At 37.4% G+C, this 20,027-nt stretch overlaps 1 protein-coding gene across 1 annotated transcript in view; it reads right to left on the bottom strand.

Moving 5' to 3' along the window:
* The window catches only part of trit1 (tRNA isopentenyltransferase 1), a 39,223-nt gene that overhangs the window by 14,098 nt on the left and 5,098 nt on the right, over window positions 1–20,027 (bottom strand). The window contains exons 2-6 of the mRNA XM_046834887.1: window positions 8,349–8,489; window positions 5,990–6,088; window positions 5,746–5,897; window positions 3,145–3,287; window positions 2,918–3,029 (exon numbers count right to left, since the gene is read on the bottom strand). Of these exons, the coding sequence (XP_046690843.1) occupies window positions 2,918–3,029; window positions 3,145–3,287; window positions 5,746–5,897; window positions 5,990–6,088; window positions 8,349–8,489 (647 nt within the window). The remainder of the gene's footprint in view (window positions 1–2,917; window positions 3,030–3,144; window positions 3,288–5,745; window positions 5,898–5,989; window positions 6,089–8,348; window positions 8,490–20,027) is intronic.

The raw sequence follows: 20,027 nt of genomic DNA, 5'->3' as shown, positions 1-20,027 counted from the left end.
AGTTTTGAAAACCTGTCTGTGCTTATATGATTTCTGTTGCAACTGGAGTTAGCGCTCTCCCTTCACCCAGACTCAACACGTTACAACGGCTTGTATCGAAACAGTAGGCGACTAAAAAAAGTCACTGTTCACTGTCTCCTTTTTTTCTTTCACGACTATTTCTCTTAAGAGTTTATCTTTTGGCATCGTCGTGCATTCAAAAATCACCCGGTGGAAGCTTTTCTCCCGATGCCGTGCAGCTCAGAACACAGGTGAGGTGCGTTTTTTCGTTTCCGTTTGGAAATTTCATTGGTCTAATGTTATGTCGCTTAGTTTTTTGGCTTGAAGTTTGTGAAACCGGGAAAAACCCAGGAAAAATTCATTAATTAGCCGCTTCGTTGTTTAAGCCGTGGGGTTCAAAACGTGGGAAAAAAGTAGCGGCTTATAGTCCGGAAAATACGGTACTCAAAAGATTAACATGTTCAAAGCTAAAGGCATCAGCAGTATTAAACCAGAAAACAAACACAGAATAGCTGTTCATAGCATACTCTTGAACGAGAAAGTTCTTGATTTTCTGTAGATTTTGATGCTTTGTAAAATACCAAATGATAAAACAAGTTACATTGCACAATGTATATCACAAGTTACATTTTGATTCCTGCCACAGTTACAAAAAAGACTTACAATAGGTAAAGGTTCTGCTAGCAGTTAAACTGACATCATTTCTTTGGCACAAAAATAAGGTCACAAAGTTCAATTTTGTTGATTAACATTTTTCTTTTGTCAGTCACCGATTTACCCAGCTTCTTCTGGCAGCAATCCAACTACTGATGAATATGGGTCAGGGACAATTATATACGTACTATATGTGTGTGCGCACGCATATTATATATATATTTTATTATTATTTATTTTTTTTCCTCGATATATTCGATTCGATTTAGCGTTGGTGGATCCTAAACAGGTTGTAAGAACTAAAAAGGAGCAAGAGGAACGAAAAAAAAACAGAGTTTGGCAATTTATTGAAAACTTATTTAAACTCAAACAGGCTGTTCATTAGCTGATCAAAAGTTTTAGACCACAGCCCAGAATTCCCCACAACAGAACTAAAAGTAGTAGTCCTACTGTTCTTGTTCCTAACTCTCGTTTCAACATATTTGATCGGCTGTTTCCAGGAGGCTGGTGGGAATGTTGCTCCATTTGGTGCTGATGGCTTCACAAAGGGCATCCACAGTCTGAAACTGACATCCGTTTTTGTAAACTTCACTTACCATCCATCCACTAGCATTCTTAAGGGGATTTAGATGAGGGGAACGTGCAGGATGGTCCAGAAGTGCAGCGTTATTGTCCTAGTAGAAGTCCTTCGTCAGGCGGGTGTTGTGAACTGCAGCGTTATCCTGTTAAAAAACCCAGTCATTACCCCACAGACGAGGGCCCTCAGTCATGAGGTATGCCTGCTGCAACATCTCCACATAGCCAGATGCTGTTTGACACCCCTGCACAACCTGAAGCTCCATTTTCAGATTGAAGGGGAAAAGCACCCCAGATCATGATGGAGCCTACTCCACTGTGCCGTGTAGAAAACATCTCCAGTGGGATCTCCTTGTCATGCCAGTATTGTTGGAAGCCATCAGGACCATTCAAGTTCAATTTTTTCTCATCCAAGAAAACAAACTTTCTTCCATTTTTCAATGTCTCATGTTTGGTGCTCCCTGGCAAATTCCAAATGGGTAAGTTTGTGGTGTGGGAGGAAACGTGGCTTTTAAAAGACGTTTATTTGTTCTTTAAGCCCTTCTCTCGCAGATGCCGTCTCATGGTTATTGGGTTCCAATCAGCATCAGAAAGGGTCCCTGTGTCTTCACAGACAGCCCATCTGATCTTACGGCTCAGTGAAGGTGACATTTTTTTCGAGTCTACCACTTGATTTTTTTGTCACATAACTCTTAGGATCTTTAAAGAAATTTAAGATGACTGTCTTACTGCGTCCAACCTCGTCAGCAATGGCGCATTGAGAGAGCCCATGCTTGTGCAGCTCAACAATCCTGCCACATTTAAAAACAGAAAGCCGTTTTGTTTTTTTCATCAGGAGATCATGACATTGTGACTGTCTGAAGGCCATAATTTTGCACAGATTTTAATTTTTAAAGGCTGTGGTCCTAAACTTTTGATCAGCTGATAAACAGCCTTTTTGTGTTTAAGTGCATTTTTCAAAAAATTGCCTACTTTCTTGCTTCTTTTTTGGCATTTTGAAGAAGTACTTACCACCTGGTTATGATCCACCAGCATGAAATGCGTATACTTGGAATGTTTCCCCGGTCTTAAAATTTTGTTCAGGAATGTATTCAATGTTCTGATATAGATGTGACACTTTGTTCTGCCTGTCTACAATATGTAACCATTGGTCCATATTTCATTTCAATGTTTAAATCATTTCTAACCGCTAACATTTTATTTGGCATGCAGCAAGTGCATATTTAGCATGCCATCTGACTCCAGTAATGCTTGGATTGTTAAATTTTAGATGTCACCTACATAGAAAATGTTTTATACATACAGGAAACACTTTGAGCAAAATTTAGCCCAAAACCATACTTTTTAGTTTCCTACTTCTAGCAAAAGGAATATATTCAAATCATTATCATGGATTGATCAGGAAGCTGCTGCAAGTTTGCAGTGGACTTTAACAGGCAACATGGTAACCACATAATACACACACCACCACTGCCATACTGGGAGATATGACTCCATGTGTCAATTATGTACATATCACATCATATTTTGGTACACACATTTTTACAGTAAAACATTGGTGTATACAAGAAACGCTACTGTACGTGCTGAAGTCCTGAGGTGATCTACAATCACTAAGCAGTGATTAGAGAGGCAAAAAAATATCCAACTCAGAAATACAGCAGCTGTATTCCTAACAATTAATCACCTGTTGTCCTGGATTTTCTTCTCATTGAAGCGCTGGTGAAAATCGTTTAGTTCCTTAATCAGCCCTAAAGACAGCATGTCATCCACACGCTTGTCTAGCCGCTTATCTAACACTACAAGTGGAAATAAAGAGACAAAAACAGTAAAAAAAAAAAAAAATTGAGAAGATAGTGAACATCATCAGCCATGGCACTGAGTAATCAACACAGACAGGAAGATCCATCATACCATCCATGTTGGAGTGGAGCCAAAAGATGCAGGGATTTGTGAAACGGAGAGGACCTCCCAAACCATCTGCCCCATCTTGCTTTCTCTGCTCCTCCAGCAGATGACTGTGCTTGACTCCTGTCTCCTGGTAAACCTGAAGACTCCTGTCAATCAAGCCATTCACCATTGAAATTAATAAAAGAGATTACATAATAATTGCTACAATTATGCAATAAAAATAATACACCCTAACTGAACCTTTCATTTTGGTAAAGCAGATGCCTTCCTCTCTTACTCATCCCTCAGAGTGACACTAGCCAATTACAGCTATCTGTAAGTTCATGTATATGTATGATATCAAACTTTGCATATATACACACACGTTACATATATACGTGCTTTCACCTGTCTCAGGAGGAAACACTATTATTATTGCCCTTCCAGTTTGACAGCTTTAACTACCTAATAAACAGGAATAAGCCATGACAAGCAATAATCAACAGGATTATATAAAATAAATAAAGCATCTCCTACAAATGTAAGCATCTGCTTATTAATCTTTAAAAAGTCCTTCATTTATTAGCATTGCAAATTGATGTTTTGCAGTCACATTGCACAATTATGCCATTAATTATTTATAAAAAACACACCACAATTAACCCCCTTAATTTGATTTAGAATAACAAAGTGGAAAGATATTGTGCGGTATATAGCATTTCTCGGAGTTAGTAAACATGGCAAAATGTTAAAAACGAAAAAAGAAACGATACGATTTATATAAAGGAATTCATTTTCTGATGACGCTTAAATGCGACAAGAATACAGTCACGCTATTGATGTCGAGGAAAGCCAGACACTGCTTGTACATGGTTTTATGTGAACTGGTTAAAGGTTGGCTCAAGAAAAACTGTCATCCAACTCTGTGGGCATAATCCTACTTGATATGTCAAAAAGCAATGCTGTTTCACCAATTTCTATCTAATTTGTATCTGTGGCTAAAATTATACAACTTGTGTGGGACTTGTTGGACAGACACACATTTCTCAGTCCAGGCATTCAGCAATCATGTCCCTGAATCAAGTCATCTTTGAATAGCACAATATGCAATACTGACATAAACTATGCTGCATATCTTATGGATACATATATACTTCACATAGGAAAATCCTTACAATTAAACCATTACCTTTTAACCTAATGTTTGTCCTATCTTTATATTCTGTTCACTACATATAAGGTATAGATCTTGTAAACACATATGTAATTAGACTCAATCCTTGGTTTATTTGTTAATCTCAGACATATCTGAGAATAGATATTAAAAGGAGGCATGACCCTGTTCTATGAATGAAGTCCAAACACCCAGCTTGCTACCACTTTGCTTGTCCACATAGCAGATGATATGACAGCTGATCAGCTACCACCGTGTCAGAAGCCTCTGTTCCTACTGTCAGGGAAAGCAAATTTCAAAAGCTGCAAATCTATTACTAAAGGAGAGAGGGACTGGGACTTATCCCCCAAAACATGATAGCATCAATTAGCCAAAACCCAGAGAGCCAGATTCGCACCCCACCCCCCCTCCCCCAAAAAAGTGTTAATTGGTCCCATGATGGGGATTGAAATCGAACCAATGCATCCGGAAAATGAGTGTGTGTAGTGCAGGCTGGTACAGACGGAGACAACTGTTTCACACAGGTGGGGTGACAGATTTTTATAAACTGGTGCCAGAATTAAACACAAAAATGGGTTCAGGGAGGGGGTAAAAAAAAAAGCTTAATTTGAAGCCCTATGCTCTCAGGCTACAGAGTAATAATGAAAGGTGTTACCAAAAGAAAAAGCAAGAATTATACTTTCTACCTCTGCCTATTAGACTGATCACTCTTAGTGCTATACAATAAGCATATTGTAATAGTAATCACAATTTTACATGCTTTTTTTTTTTTACCAGGTCTAATAAATTGATCATATTCCTAAAATTACATGGTGAATTTTTATTCCACGTATACCATAATTTACCAATGCTAAAATGTTATTTGATAAAGAAAGACAAATTTAATGCTAACATCCACTCAAAACGTTATTTTTGTTAATCAAATCATAATAGCTATAAAATGTGTAGCTCGTCATGTTACACAAAAAACAGCTTTGTTACAGCTTTTATTATTTATGGTTAGTGGGAGACTAGCTAGATCTGTACTTGTATAGTACTTTAATAGCACCCTAATTATTACTGATGATCACTGTGTGGACACTAAACAGCAGTAATTAAACAAAAAATAATGAATATGTAACTAATAGTTAAACAATACACCTAAATGGTTAATGATAGGCTTTTCTCAATGGCAGTCCTCCAGACCCACCCTGTTTACACCTATTTCTCAAAGAAATGAGAATTGCACATTTCTAGTGTATTTCTCTAACAATAACACTTGTGAGTAAAGCATTTGTAGATTTTTCTTTTTCTGTGAAAACCACTGAAGTAGTAGAAATTAGTTCCAGTGTTCATAAAATAAAATATGGAAAGGTCCAGGCACATTATATAAAAGTTATCATTAAAAAATTGCAAAACAACGAAATCTGAGAAGCCTAGCCTGAATCACATGGAATAACTCCACTCCTTACCTTGCAATCTTACGTGTATCATTGGGATGCAAGATGGCCGCCATATCGGGGTCTACATCCATCAGGCGTTTGTAAAGTTCAGGACCTCCTAGCTTCTCCAACTCAGCTTTTGGAATGGATGAGTCACTTTGAACTCTCTCTGTCCCATTATCCTGCAAAAACAAGTGGGCTAAGTGACGTGGGAAAGAAAACAGATGAGCAATCATACAATATATTGTTTTGTTTGTTTGTTTGTTTTATTTACCCCAGAATCAACAAGAACTTTCCATAGAATGGATTCAATGTAGTAGTTTGTGCCACCAACAATGATCGGGAGTTTCTTCCGATGATGGATATCCTCAATGTGTTGCATTAAGGAAAAAGAAGAGCACAGAACCCATAAACAGGCCTGACAACTCACAAGATGAATAATGATTAGACCCTTTTTTCGATGGATTTCTTACAGTTACCGATTTCATTATGTGTGTGAATGTGTAGATATTGCATTCCCTTTGCCTATTTTCTTCATTTTGCTTTTTCTACTTTTTGGCTAAAATAAGACCAGTTATATATATATATATATATATATATATATATATATATATATATATATATATATATATATATATATATATTTTTTTTTTTTGGTCAGCTAAAAATTTTATAAACAGTTGACTATAAATTATAATACATTTTTGAGCATGGGGATATGTGGGCGGGGCTTCCACTGGTGTCAATTTCTTGCATGTACACTGTCAGTCACTAGAGATTCATGTGTCAATTGGCTCATCTACCATTTTTCCGAGGGATTAAAAACAACTTTTTCCCAGCAGATATTTTTAAGATGATACCTCGTAACAGAGCAATCAAATTGCAGAATTTCAATCATGTTTTCATTCAGCATGTAAAAAAAAAAAAAAAAGAAAAAAAGAAAAAATCAATCAAAGTGAATCAAAACTAAACTGAATCATGTGCTTCTCAGAAATTCACTCCCTGTTTTAGTGCACATTTTCCTACAAAAGTCGACACGATGTTTCATAATAATGAATATCTAGTCTACATACATGCCATTAAAAATTGTTCAAGATTAATCCAGACAGCTTGTAGCAAGCTGACAATTTCCTCTGTTCCTCTACTTGGCTGTGGAGATTATAATAAAGATCAGCAGAAGCCTCATCGTCTGTCTCCCTGGAGTAATTAAATGGCAAGACAAGGCCCATAAGCCCTCATCCTCCAACACACACCATCTACACCCTGCATTACTATGTTCTCCTGGGAAGGAGAACAAGACTTGAGAGAAAAAGAAAGACAGAGAGCAGGTTCATCTATCTGTGACTGGAGATGATGCCTATAGTTTCCTGTGATAAATGAGCATTGATTATGCTTTTACTACTTTACACAGAAAGGATGAAGAATAAAATAACAATGCTTGCTATGATAAAGCAGTTGAGGATATCCATTGGTGAAAAAACAAATGACTTGGCCAGTGATGACTCCTCCCAACTTTCACTGACAGAGAGCATCTCCTGGATCTATTAATATCTGCCCCGATCAGCTCTCATTTCCAACAGCAGAAGCAGACAGAGAGAGGAAGGACACACACACACACACACACACACACACACACACACACACACACACACACACACACACACACACACACACAGTGATTTATCCCTTTCATTCCTTTAAAACACCTTCATAACCCACAACAAAAAAAATGCCACAGCAAAATAAAAAAAAACGGTGTTCACTCAGTAAATATATTTAACAGAAATGTACACGACTGTGATCCCTGCTTGTTGCCAGATTGTATTTTTATATATTTTTATATATTTTATTTATATATATATATATATATATATATATATATATATATATATATATATATATATATATATATATATATCATACCATATACATAAAAAACAGTCAATGAGACTCTATTAATAGGGAGGGATTCAAGCTAATCATTCCTGCTGTGATGCTTAGAAAGAAAGCACATCTGCAAGACGAGCCCAGTAAATTATTCATACATTTAGGGAGTACAAAACTATTCAAGCCTTCTTACCCATGAGGCCCAAGAACTAAGGTTTGTAAATTGCTTGGTTGATTATTGTTAATGTACACAACCAAAAATTGATTGACTAAAGCAAAGGCCACATAATTTAAAATACTTTCATCAAACATCACTTTAGACAGAAATTGCGTTTTTTAAAAAGCAATATCTTTATAGTAAGACCAGCTCCTGAAAGTACCAACAAAATTAGCCTAAGGGAACCCTACAAGCTGTAAGAATGCTTCGATTAGTCATTAACCACTTAATTTTATAACTTTAGCGTGAGATCAAACTCAAGCTTAAATATCTCAACTTAAAGTGGATGTCATTCCACCTCTAAGAATCCAAGGTTCATCATGAAATCTTGTTCAAACATGACAGCCTTACCGCTTACATAGCGACAGCCACGCATTTCCCTTCAAGTGTTCCTTTAAACTATTTTCAGTGTTTGAATTTTAGCAGGGAAATTTAAAATTTCATTAAAACATTATTTGATTAAGATACACGAACCTACTTAAGGTCTTGTTCTGATAAGAGTTATTAGCTAGTGCACAGAAAAGGATATGAGAGACAAGGCTTTGTTCCTGAAGTCCACCACTGTGTAGCTGTTCACCAAAGGATCCACAAAGCTTATCATGTGATGAGGACACTGTGCCTGCTCCTCTGTGGTCACTTTATTAGTGATGATGTCCAGTCCTTTATACACCTGTGTGGAGAGATTCACAAGACACACAAAACCACAGGCATACATTACACTATTATCAACAAATGTTTTACTGCCAATTACAACAAATTTAATAGGATCGCAGTCTCCTGCCAAAAATGTGAGTCCCATTAAAGTTGCATTTTCCCAAAGTGTTAAAATAATCTTATTATGTAATATTAACTTGAATAGATTGCGTGTTTAGTGTAGTTAGTGTAGTAGGGTTTGGAGTATAACAAATCACAAAGCAAATTTCATGTTAAAGCTTTTTGGAGTGTTTTTTATTTTATTTTTATTATTAATATTTGTAGTGGGCCGATGTACAAACTATTTGTCCAAGAAAAAAATTCAATTCCACTTCTTACAAAAATGTTGCTAAACTTTTCATTTTGCATGCATGTTCAATTAACATGCTTGGTGCAGTTATCTATAGAATATGCTTCTAATCTCTCCACCTTGTACTACACACATATCAGAGTCAAACACTAATGGAAGAACTTTTTATTTAGCAAGCATGCTTGACAGATCCATCAGGTGACACATCGGCTGGAGTGTTGATTAACTCTATTGCTAGCACAACATTGCAGTTTCCTTGTGGTTAAAAATACAATACTGAGGGAAAAATTAAAAAGACTAGGCAAACTGAATAATATTTTCCCTTACAATGTGAAGAAAAACAACTTACAGGCAAAAAAAAATAAATATAAAAAAAAAAAAAAAAGAATAATAATTCTCTACACTCTTACTATGCTTCCGGGCAATCAATGAGATTTATGTAATTTTTTTTTTTTTTTAGATTTCCCCCCAAAAAACATTGTTTTTACCAGAATTGCAGCATAGAAAAGATAAAGATGAGTGCTTACCTGCTGGTTACCACTCATCTGTCTTTTCTATGCTGCAATTCTGGTAAAAACCCATTTACTGTTGTCCTGATAAGATTTTTTGGGAAATCAAATATTAAATAAATAAATAAATAAATAAATAAATAAATAAATAAATAAATCTCATTGATTGCCAGGAAGCATAGTGAGGGTATAGACAAAAAAAAAAAAGATGGGCAGCATTCTGTACTCATTTATTTATTCAGTGTTTTTTTTTTTGTCTTCCTTCACACCCTTATGCATCAGATCCTACAAGTTAGCTACCACTCGTTAGCTTGGTCAACTATTGTTCCAGATAACGAGACTGGGAAGCACAAAAGAACTAAAGCATGTAATGCAGCTACACGATGATTAAAAGTATTGAGATACCGGACTTTTGTAGCTATATGTAATTCTTTCCCAAACCATTACAAGGCACACAACTGTATAGGGTGTCTGTGAATACTGTAGCACAAAATTTTTCACTCATTTAAACGAGAAAACCCAAACCTTTTTCAGCATGTCAATGCCCCTGTGGACAAAGTCAGGTCCATATAGATATGGTTTACATGGGTTGGAGTGGAAGATCTGGAGGTTGGAGTGGAAGTGACCTAATCTCTATTGAACACCTTTGGGAAGAATTGGAATGCTTACTGCACACCAGGCCTCCTCACCCTACATCTTACTAATGCCAATGTGGCTGAATGACCAAAATCTCCACAAGTACACACCAAAATCTAGTGGGACATCTTCCCAGAAGGGGGGAGGTTATTGTGCAAATGGGGACAAAATTGGATGGGATGTTCACAAAGCACATACGAATCTTATGCTCAGGTGTCCACAAACTTGTGTCCGTATAATATGCTATTTGTCTCTAAATTATATAAAAAGACATATTTGAAGTACAGGACAGCTATACACATGCCATTATTCCACAACAGGACATAAAGTAAGAAGGAGCTTTCAAAACATTCCCGTACTCCTGTGTATTTGACATCTGCACGTTACTATCCAACAGTGTGGCTCTCGTCTCACGGGATATTCAGGAATTTCAAGGAGCACCTTCATTTCAGGTTGTCATGCTTATGATTATTGCTACCCTGCATTCCAAATACGTTATCGCAATCTGTGCAAAGAAACTCGCTGAATTATTAAAACTCTCTTCTCTCCCTCTCGCTGTCTCCACAGGGCATTGCTGCCAGGCGAATCCAGAGCCGAGTGGAATCAGCAGGAAAATATTGACAGAGGGTGCTGCCTCACTTGCCCCGGCGCTACGAGTGATTAAAAAAAAAAAAAAAACGCGCAGATGCCTTATCAATACCTCGCAGCACTCAGGAGTCTTCTGAAGCTTTAGTGCTCTTGAAAACTGCTTGCCTCTGCTTTCCAGAGAAACACCCCAGCCCTGCCCTTCCTTTTATTTCTGCAGCTCCTCTCACAAAATATAACACCTGTCAAGCAATCACTTTATTTATATAACTTTTAACAAAAGCAAAAAAGGAATATATATATATTCCTATACATTATATTATATATTGAATACATATATATAATTTAACACACACACATTATAATAATATAGCTTTCATAACATATCTAGTAATATATTTTCCTATTAGTAGTTTGTGTGAACTTCAGGAACATATTTATAGGATTGATGTAAACTCTAAGGAATGCTTTTAAAGTCAGAAATATTTATTAAATCTGTTAGCGTGTGTGTGTGTGTGTGTGTGTGTGTGTGTGTGTGTGTGTGTGTGGAAAGGAGAAAGGGGAGGAAAGAGCAGACAGATCAATACTTCAGCCACAGAGTGTCCATCTTTATGTCTCAGAGGGGTGTGAGCAGCATGCATGGCTTCCTGTGAGCCAGAATCACAGCTCCCCAGCCCATAATCATAATTTCCACACGTCACATACATGATAGTAGACAGTCATGTTCTGCTTAACCGTTGCTACAGGTCTGTGCTGGCGTGCACTGAGATCAATGGTGTCTATTTGACAGGTTAGCAATGCAGTGTTAGGATGTGACCCTGCGGTTTAAACACGGCGATGTGAGACGTGCTGCATAGCTGTACGGTCAGGGCGCAACAGCCTGCCACTGTCTGGCCTCAGGTGCTGCTTTATTCTGGCATCATCGTCACTTTGGGTTCATATCAGGGCAGTGGTAGTCCAGTGGTTAAGGCTCTGGGTTACTGATCACAAGGTCAGCGGTTCAAGCCCCAGCACTGCCAAGCTACCACTGTTGAGCCCTTGAGCAAGGCCCTTAACCCTCTATGCCCCAGGGGCGCCGTATCATGGCTGACCCTGCGCTCTGACCCCAGCTTCAAGATGAGTTGGGATATGCGAAAACCGGGGGAGTGGTAGCTCCAGCGGTTAAGGCGCTGGGTTACCGATCGGAAGGTCGGGGGTTCAAGCCCCGGTATCGCCAAGCTTCCACTCTTGGGCCCTTGAGCAAGGCCCTTAACCCTCTATGCCCCAGGGGCGCCGTATCATGGCTGACCCTGCGCTCTGACCCCAGCTTCTAAGCAAGCTGGGATATGCGAAGAACAAATTTCACTGTGCTGTAATGTATATGTGACAAATAAAGGCTATTCTATTCTATGCTATTCTATCATTGAGGCAGGACAGTAAATGTAACTGACTAGCATACAGATCCTAAAACAGTCCAGACTTTAGAAAAACATACAATAGTCTGGTTTGTTGTATGTTGTTCGCTTTTCTTATCTTAAATCTGGAACTACTAAAACATTAAAATGATGGATTTTTTTCATAATTTTTTAACTATTACTTGCATGTTCATTCTTTATCAAACATTATAGAACTTTTTCCTTTTTGTTATTTTCAGATTTGATTTGATTACAATGGCAGGGGAAGATAGCCATTTTATGTCTAGGAAATAGTGTTTAAAATAAATCTGTCCACACAAAAAAAAAAAAAAAAAAAAAAAAAATGCAGTAATAACTGTATATGAACGTGACACTAAATCAAAAACACAATTTATTATTTAAATATATCATTTCATCATACATATTTTCACAATAACAGTCAGGTTTCAGTTCATTTTTATTGCCTAACAATTTTTTCATTTCATAACATTTTTTCATTTTATTACATAAGCACACGTATTTGATTCTGTAACTTGTGCAAGATGTGACTTATTTCCTACTTCCTCCTAAAGCAAAAGTGTATTTGGTTTATTTTAATAAATAATGATCACTTTTGTATATCTGTATGGAAAAAATCATGTTTGTAGTAACACTCTACAATGCTAATCTGATCTTGGGCAATGCAGATAAGGTGCCATAGTCTTGTTAATCAGTTTAGGCTTTTAGAATTAGCTATAAGAAAAGAACTAGCTGAGGAGCGCACACAGAAGGCGAAAGTCTTATTTTCAATATTCCATAAGCACTTTGCTGCTCAAAATACTTTTTTTTTCAAAAGCACCGGAGTACCTCACAGAATTCATGACTCACATGTAAAAAATAAAAACACTGTAAAAACACTGCCATGTCATTCTTACTCACTTTACTACCCGAAACACTGTTCAGCCGTTTCCAATGCCAAAGAAATGTCAGTTTGAAATAATATCCAACTCAACACACACAAACAGACACACACTTCTGATCAGGGAGAAAAATAGACCACTACATAGATTATAACAGCTATTTGCTATAACAGCTATAAACACTTGTTTCCTTACAGCCTTTCCCCCTACATCTCTATCTGTGTTTCTCTTTCTCCATCTGTCTCTGTCTCCATCTGTCTCCCTATACATCTCTCTAGCTTTAACTTTCTACGCGTCTTCCTCTCTAATCTCTTCTCGTTTCTCTTTTTCTCCGTCTCTCCCTCACTGTCTAGAAAGGCAAAACATTTCATCCAGACTTTCCCCAAATGAAGACATGCAGTACAGCTGATGTTTTTTCTCCTCCCATAAATGAAAGTAACTGTTCTCATGACAGAACGCACATCAGGGGTTATAAGTTCTTCCCTTGTTAAATAATGTATGTTTATTGTTAGGTCTAAATTATATACAGGTTCCTGTGAAATATATTCAAATGAATGCATTAATAAAAACCTGTCATTTGAATTACAACCAGCACCACTGCCAACCATTCAGTTACTGAAAATTATACACCTCCTTCTCAACTTCTCAACTGTGCTGTAATACCGTCAACTGTATCATGAAACGTGGAAATGTGATATTTTAGAGAAATGGGAAGGTCTAAATACAAGATGATGTAAACAGCTATCTGTGGTACAAACACTAACAAGTGTAGATAGCTAGATAATCTAGCGTTCAGCAGCCTGGTGCTTTCCCTGGTTCTATGATAAGAGTCCACTTCCTGGGTTTGAACATCATATCAGAATGCAGTAAGTTAGTGTGATATAATGTTCATTTATTCAAGTCCCTGCTGTTATCCCACAGAACCATGGGAATCTTTGTGGCAACATGTATAATACTAGTATGTACTACATTAGTGTGAATTTTTGATGTAGCCTATGACTAGCAGTGTGCCTTCTTGCTTTTAGTTCATCTAACGAGTGTTTATAGAAAATACCAGTAAGATTTAGATTTTTAGACACATTTGGATAAAAGTGCTTGTAGTGTGACTGTGTTTAAAAGAAATCTAAATAAAAGAGCAGGGACAGGGAATGCATCAATGTATGTGAGCGTGTTTGAAACACACACATAAATAATAGAATAAAAAGCCATGTCTCGCCCGGTCATGTGGCTCTTACTTAGGGCCACACCGCTGGAGTGCTAGCCTGCCTTAGTGCAGTCTGTTCTCAGCTGCGCTCACGCTACGGTACCACCCTCCGAACACCAAACACATTCACCCCTCCGCTGCTTTTCCGGGAATCTTTCCCCTCTCGCACACTTCCTCTTTGTGAACGTTTCTTCCCGCCGGCTGCCTCACACTCCTTCTGCTGCGTCTCCTCTCCACACAGAGCGTCTCTGGTGGAACGGCAGCTTTTGTCCTCCTAATAATGTCACTCTTGTCTGTGCTTGTGCTGGTGCTGGACTTCTATCTTCTAACATTTACCCGATCTTTTATTTCAGACTTGCGATATTTATGTAACTTGTTTCCCGGGTTGTTTGTTGGACTTTAATTTATTGTATTGTGTTTTCTGTGTAGTTGTAGACAAATATATTTCGCTATACAAATAAAACCAAATTGGGAACTGAATATTCATCTGCATTCCTTATGCATTATGAAATCCACATTATATCCTTCAAGAAAATTTTTTTTAAACCCATAAATGGCTTCCGGCTGACTACATACACTTACAAATTAGGGTATAACATAGTGACTTATTAAACTTTACTTACTGCTTAGTACTCCAAACTGATTGGTCAGCACTTTGTGATTAACAATCTACAACAGCACGGCTCTAACAATAGTTCCAGATGTAGTTCAAATCGCTAATTTATTTTATTCTTTTTATAGTATAAGCAATGTCACAAAGGTGGGTCCACCTATATTACCATTATAATTAAATATATTAAAAATGTGTTATTTAGCAGAGAAAAATGTATAATGGTTATATAATGATATAAGAATAAGAAAAGTCTTGTCAACAAGCCTTGTTTTATTTTTTTGTTTTTTTATGTCATGCTGTGTACAATTGTAATTTTTTTTGGTTTTCTCAATAAATTTAAGACCGAAACAAATTGTAAAGCCGGCATCAAGCAACAAGTGTAGAAAACATACGTTTTATACAGAAAGTGTATAAAACATACGTTCCAACAGACCAAAACTATAATGAGCTACTTAATTTTGAAAGTTTCTTTGCCTTTGAATATGCAGCTTGAACCGTGCAAATTTATTCAAACAGCTCTAAAGTTTGGTGAGTGTGCAGACCCACATGTGTGACATTAAGTCAAAAGCAGCAGGAAGTCCCAATGAAACCCTTCAAGGCCAAACAATTTGCAGGATAAGGAAAGAGGCATGCCTGCAAGTTTATCTACATTTTATATTGATAAATGACATTTTACATAATAAAATAAAAGCTGTATTAAAGCTCGGAATAAGTGATGGCGCTTACTAGAACAGGCTTTTCAGAACCACATGGAAGTGAAAGCGTGAGAATGCGAATCTCTGAATGTGAGCTCTTCGTCCATACAGAACAGTAAGACAGTGGGAAAGAGGGAGGTGAAACAAAGGAGGAGCTAGTCTGTATGTTTAAGGAGCATGGCTCCACGTGGTGGGACCAGTACCTCTTTGTGTGCCTGTGTGTGGATGTGTGGTATAGAGAAAGAGAGGGATAGAGCCCTGTACTGCCCCCACCGCCCCATCTCCCCACTCCCAGACAATGGGCTCAGTGTTGGATGACTGCAGCCGGCCTGCCATCCACACCCAACCTCAGGCCATGCACGAGACAGCTGCTCCTCATACACACAGAGAGAAAGAAAGGGAAAGAGATGGGAGGGGGAGACCATGAGAATCAGCAAAGAAAGATGAAGGAGACAAGAGAGATGGGAAGAGATCCACTAATCAAGCTGGACAAATGCCAAAAGGAGCCAAGCAGAAGGGCAGGATACCCAAAATATAAACCAGAACACAACCCAGATGGAACCACATTAATTACACAGAACTTGTTGAAACACCAGGGCTGTGGGTTAATGCCTAAAATGATCATGTTATTATTATATTTTTATTTTACAACTTAACAAAAAACCAATTTTTCTTTAGATCGTGTTATTAAGCCTGTAGCCTTTAAAAGAAGGAAGACTGATATATAAAATTTACACAAAACATCGAAGAAAGGGTCAATAAAATGTTTAAAATGATCAAAAACATTAAAAAAAGAAAATATTTATAAGATCAACTATTTTTAAAAAAGGTACAAACAAGACTTAAAACAATCAAAAAGAAAAAAAAAAACAAAGATCATAAAGAAAAATATATATAAAACTATCATATTTAAAGATAATAATTGATGTCAATCAGTTGACACTGTTAACAATGTGATCATTATTAAAAATCCTATTAACTGTCCAGCCCAATTATATACAGGAAGAAGATGTAAAAAAGGAAACGGAGGAAACATGGGGGAAAATGTGAATGAGTGAGAAGGGGGCTGAAAAATGACACCCTCAAAACATCCTTGGCATGACCTTCATCTTCTGCTGATAGTGCAGAATTCCCTTTAGCACAAGATTCTCTCAATCATTTCCCTCTGCAGCTTTCTCAATGCTCAGCTCTCTCTCATTCGGCTCTTCCTCGCTTTGCTACAGCCACCGGCTCAATAAATTTCCTCTAATGAATCTTTCATGAGGTTGATCTTTTACTTCATTCTATCCATCATTAGACAGGAGTGAGGTACTCAACGGCTCGCTTGTTTGTGGCCCATTTTAGCAGCCCCTTATTCATCGTTTAGAGTTGAGACAAGGAATAAGGCCTTAAGATATATGAACGTTTTTGCGATGGGAAAGAAGGAGAGGTATAACAGGAAAAAAAAAAGCAGCAAAGATGCCACACCCAACACAGGGGCTATAGTATAGTAAGTATTGTAAGCTGTATGGGATTTTCCATCATGATGTAATGAGTTAAAACATAAAAAAACTAAGTTGCTTTAAAAAATATGATTTTTGTTTATTTACTAAATCACATCTCAATTATATGACAACTACTAAATTGGGATTTAAGTAGTTTACAGGGCTTATAAACCAAGTGGCAAGTGCACCAGGTATCCATGTTTAGACTGGATTATTATAAAAAGCTACATAGGCTAACAAGAATGAGTGAGTACTCAAACACCCAAGAACAACAACTTTGTCTAGACCCCAGCTTCCTTCCAATGTGGCTCACAAGATACAATTTAGGATTTCTTGATTGTGATTTGGCACTTGTTCAAGTGGGTTTTTTTTTTTTGTTTGTTTGTTTGTTTCATTAATAACAAAAAGCCTAATTAACATTTAGTTAGCACTTTAATCCAAAAACTACCTTTTGTAGATTTGGTGCGTATTGCTGTCTTGCCATTTTTCTAGGCATCTATATAACAGACACGTCCCTAAAATAAAGAATAGAGTGATGTTTATGGGTGCGCAAGCAGTAAAGCTTTTTTTTTTTTCCTGTGCAGTGGTTTTCCCTTTCTTATGTCTGACCACATCTTTACCAGCTTATTTTACACAATAAACTTTATTTAAATAGAAAAAGTCCCTACAGAATACCAGAATGCAGTTTCGAGAAATGTTTGTAATTTACCTGGCAAAGGGGCTCTGGATGATTCACATCTCCATACATATTAGAACCCAATATTAGAATAGTGTATTATAGAAAATGTGACTCTGGTGTAGCTCAAACATATTTTGTTAAATGCCCTGGTGTCCACTATGCCACAATCCTACTTGTCTGGAAGATAACTATGAATAAGAACAAAAGCATATCTCCATCACCCAAGCTGGTTCTTAGTTTATAGTCAACCCTATAAAAGGTTTGTGATTTGACAAAAAAATTATTAGAGTATTAAACACAGAAACTGTGGTTTCATCTGTTAATGTATTAAATGTTTTCATTGTTGTTAAATAAATATCTCACGACACTGCAAATCAAGATTCTCAAGGTCAAACAAGATATTGACTCCCACGTGTCTCTTTTTTTTTCCCACCAAAATGTTGCCATTTGATTTGTCATTTATGCTCTTCATGCCCATGCTCTTCAGGTGGGAGGGATGGCAAAGACTTTCCTCCCTGTTAATCAAGGCTGATTGACAGATGCCAATGACAGTTTGTACAATGAAATTCTTAACATAGCATATAACACCTTCCGCTGAGTGTGTTACACTGCCTTGTGAGGCAGCAAAATCAGCAGTTTGAAAAGATGCAGTTGGTTGGCTTTACATGTTTTGGAATAAGGACGTTTTAGCTGACATAAAAAAGCTAGGGTTGGCTGGTGAGTGGAAATTGGGAGAACACAGGAGAAATGTGTAACTAAAATGCTATAAGATATGACCGAATTTTATAGTGTCAGAACAGTACTGGAAGCTTGTCCCACAGCTCTAAGAAAACTAAAGTCTGTGCTCAGGTTACTGTTTTGTGGAGTTTTTGTGCATGTTCAAATGGTTTCTGTCTGCGATCTCCGGTTTCCTCCCAAACACAATGCTAATAGGTTGATTATCTACTAAGTGTGACAGGGTCTGTGCATTAAGCCCTGGCGTTCTATCTGGGGTGTCTAACTCAGTTATTACATAAAATATCTACTGATGGGACACTGAAGAGCAACAATAAAAGCATAATAATCGATTTTAAAAAGCACTAATTTATTTTTCTCACTATCAACACAGTGGTCTAGAAGTCTGACGATAAAAAAAATCTAATAAAATCACAGACCTCTCCTGACAACATTGAGTCAGCCAATTCAATAAGATTCTTGGGCATTGAAAGGGAGTGAAAAAAACATTTAACAATCAGATATTGTTTAGATTGGGACATAGACAACTTGAAAAACCTGTTAGATCTTAAACCTGATACTTACGAACTTTACTTTTATTCAAAAGTATGACAATGCAAACGCATGTTACAGCACAGCACTCATTATGTCTTTCTGAGTAGGTCAACAAACTACAAACAAACAAGCATTTCCATTCCCATGTGCATGTTCTGCTCCTTATATCCAGTTTGATTTCCTTTGACTTGATCAGGCTTATCAGAGGCTCCATCAAGCTCCCCATTAAGCTTCCTTGACGTCTGTGGATGAACACAGACGTCAAGCCAGACATGTACTGTGTCGCAAGGCATGATGCCAGACAGCCCTGACACAATTGGATTTTCATTCATTCAGCACAAATGTAATTTGGCCTCTGGTGGGCTTGGAGTGATTGAAATGATGTGAAAGGTTTTGACACTTAAGTAACTACAGTTTCGAAGGCAGACGGCTATTCGTTTTTTATCCCCAGCAGTAAAAACAGCTATATCTTTAAGGTGTGCCTTTAGTTGATTATTGCTTTTAATTTAAGTGGTCAGTTTAAAATATGAATGTATATTTAAAAAAACATGATGTTCACAAAGTGCATCCTGTCTCTATCTCACTCATGATATATGTAAAGATATTTAAAGGCATCTGTATATGCATGAAGGAGTCTGGATGAGCTTTGGGGTGTGTATATTTCCATGCACCCTTTTTTAAGTATCAGTTGAACACGGTGAGAGAGGTGAGCACACAGGAGACCTCACACAGGTGTGCCTCTCTATAAAAGAGGTGGCAAATATCACACAAACACATTAAAGCACACAGCTCAGATAAAATTAGCATCAAATTGCTCGTTCACAAAAATACGCCTTTAGGTAGTTCAGGCTCATCGCTGCCGCCTGTTATGAGGAAAAAAAATGTTCATAGCACTACATAAATCACGAGTTATTTCTGAATACATTTTATTTCAGGTATGATGTTAAGTGGTGTTGTGGTAAAATTACAAAGATCCCACATCACAAATATGAGAACACACAATCTGACTCACTTTCTATAGTCGAGACTATAGACTATGTAGACTAGGTACATTATGAGCTGTACAATTGTGTGCAGATGTTGAGCTTGGTAGCTTAGTTGGTAGCGTAGTGGTTAAGGCTCTGGGTTACTGAGTAAAAGGTTAGGGGTTTACGCTCCAGTATCGGCAAGCTGTATCCCCAAGCTTGAGCAAGGCCCTTAACCATGTATCATGGCTGACCCTGCACTCTGACCCCTGC

The sequence above is a fragment of the Silurus meridionalis genome, chromosome 22 (assembly GCF_014805685.1).
Source record: "Silurus meridionalis isolate SWU-2019-XX chromosome 22, ASM1480568v1, whole genome shotgun sequence".
NCBI classification, from domain to species: Eukaryota; Metazoa; Chordata; class Actinopteri; order Siluriformes; family Siluridae; genus Silurus; species Silurus meridionalis.
This window is presented reverse-complemented; position numbering and strand designations above follow the sequence as displayed.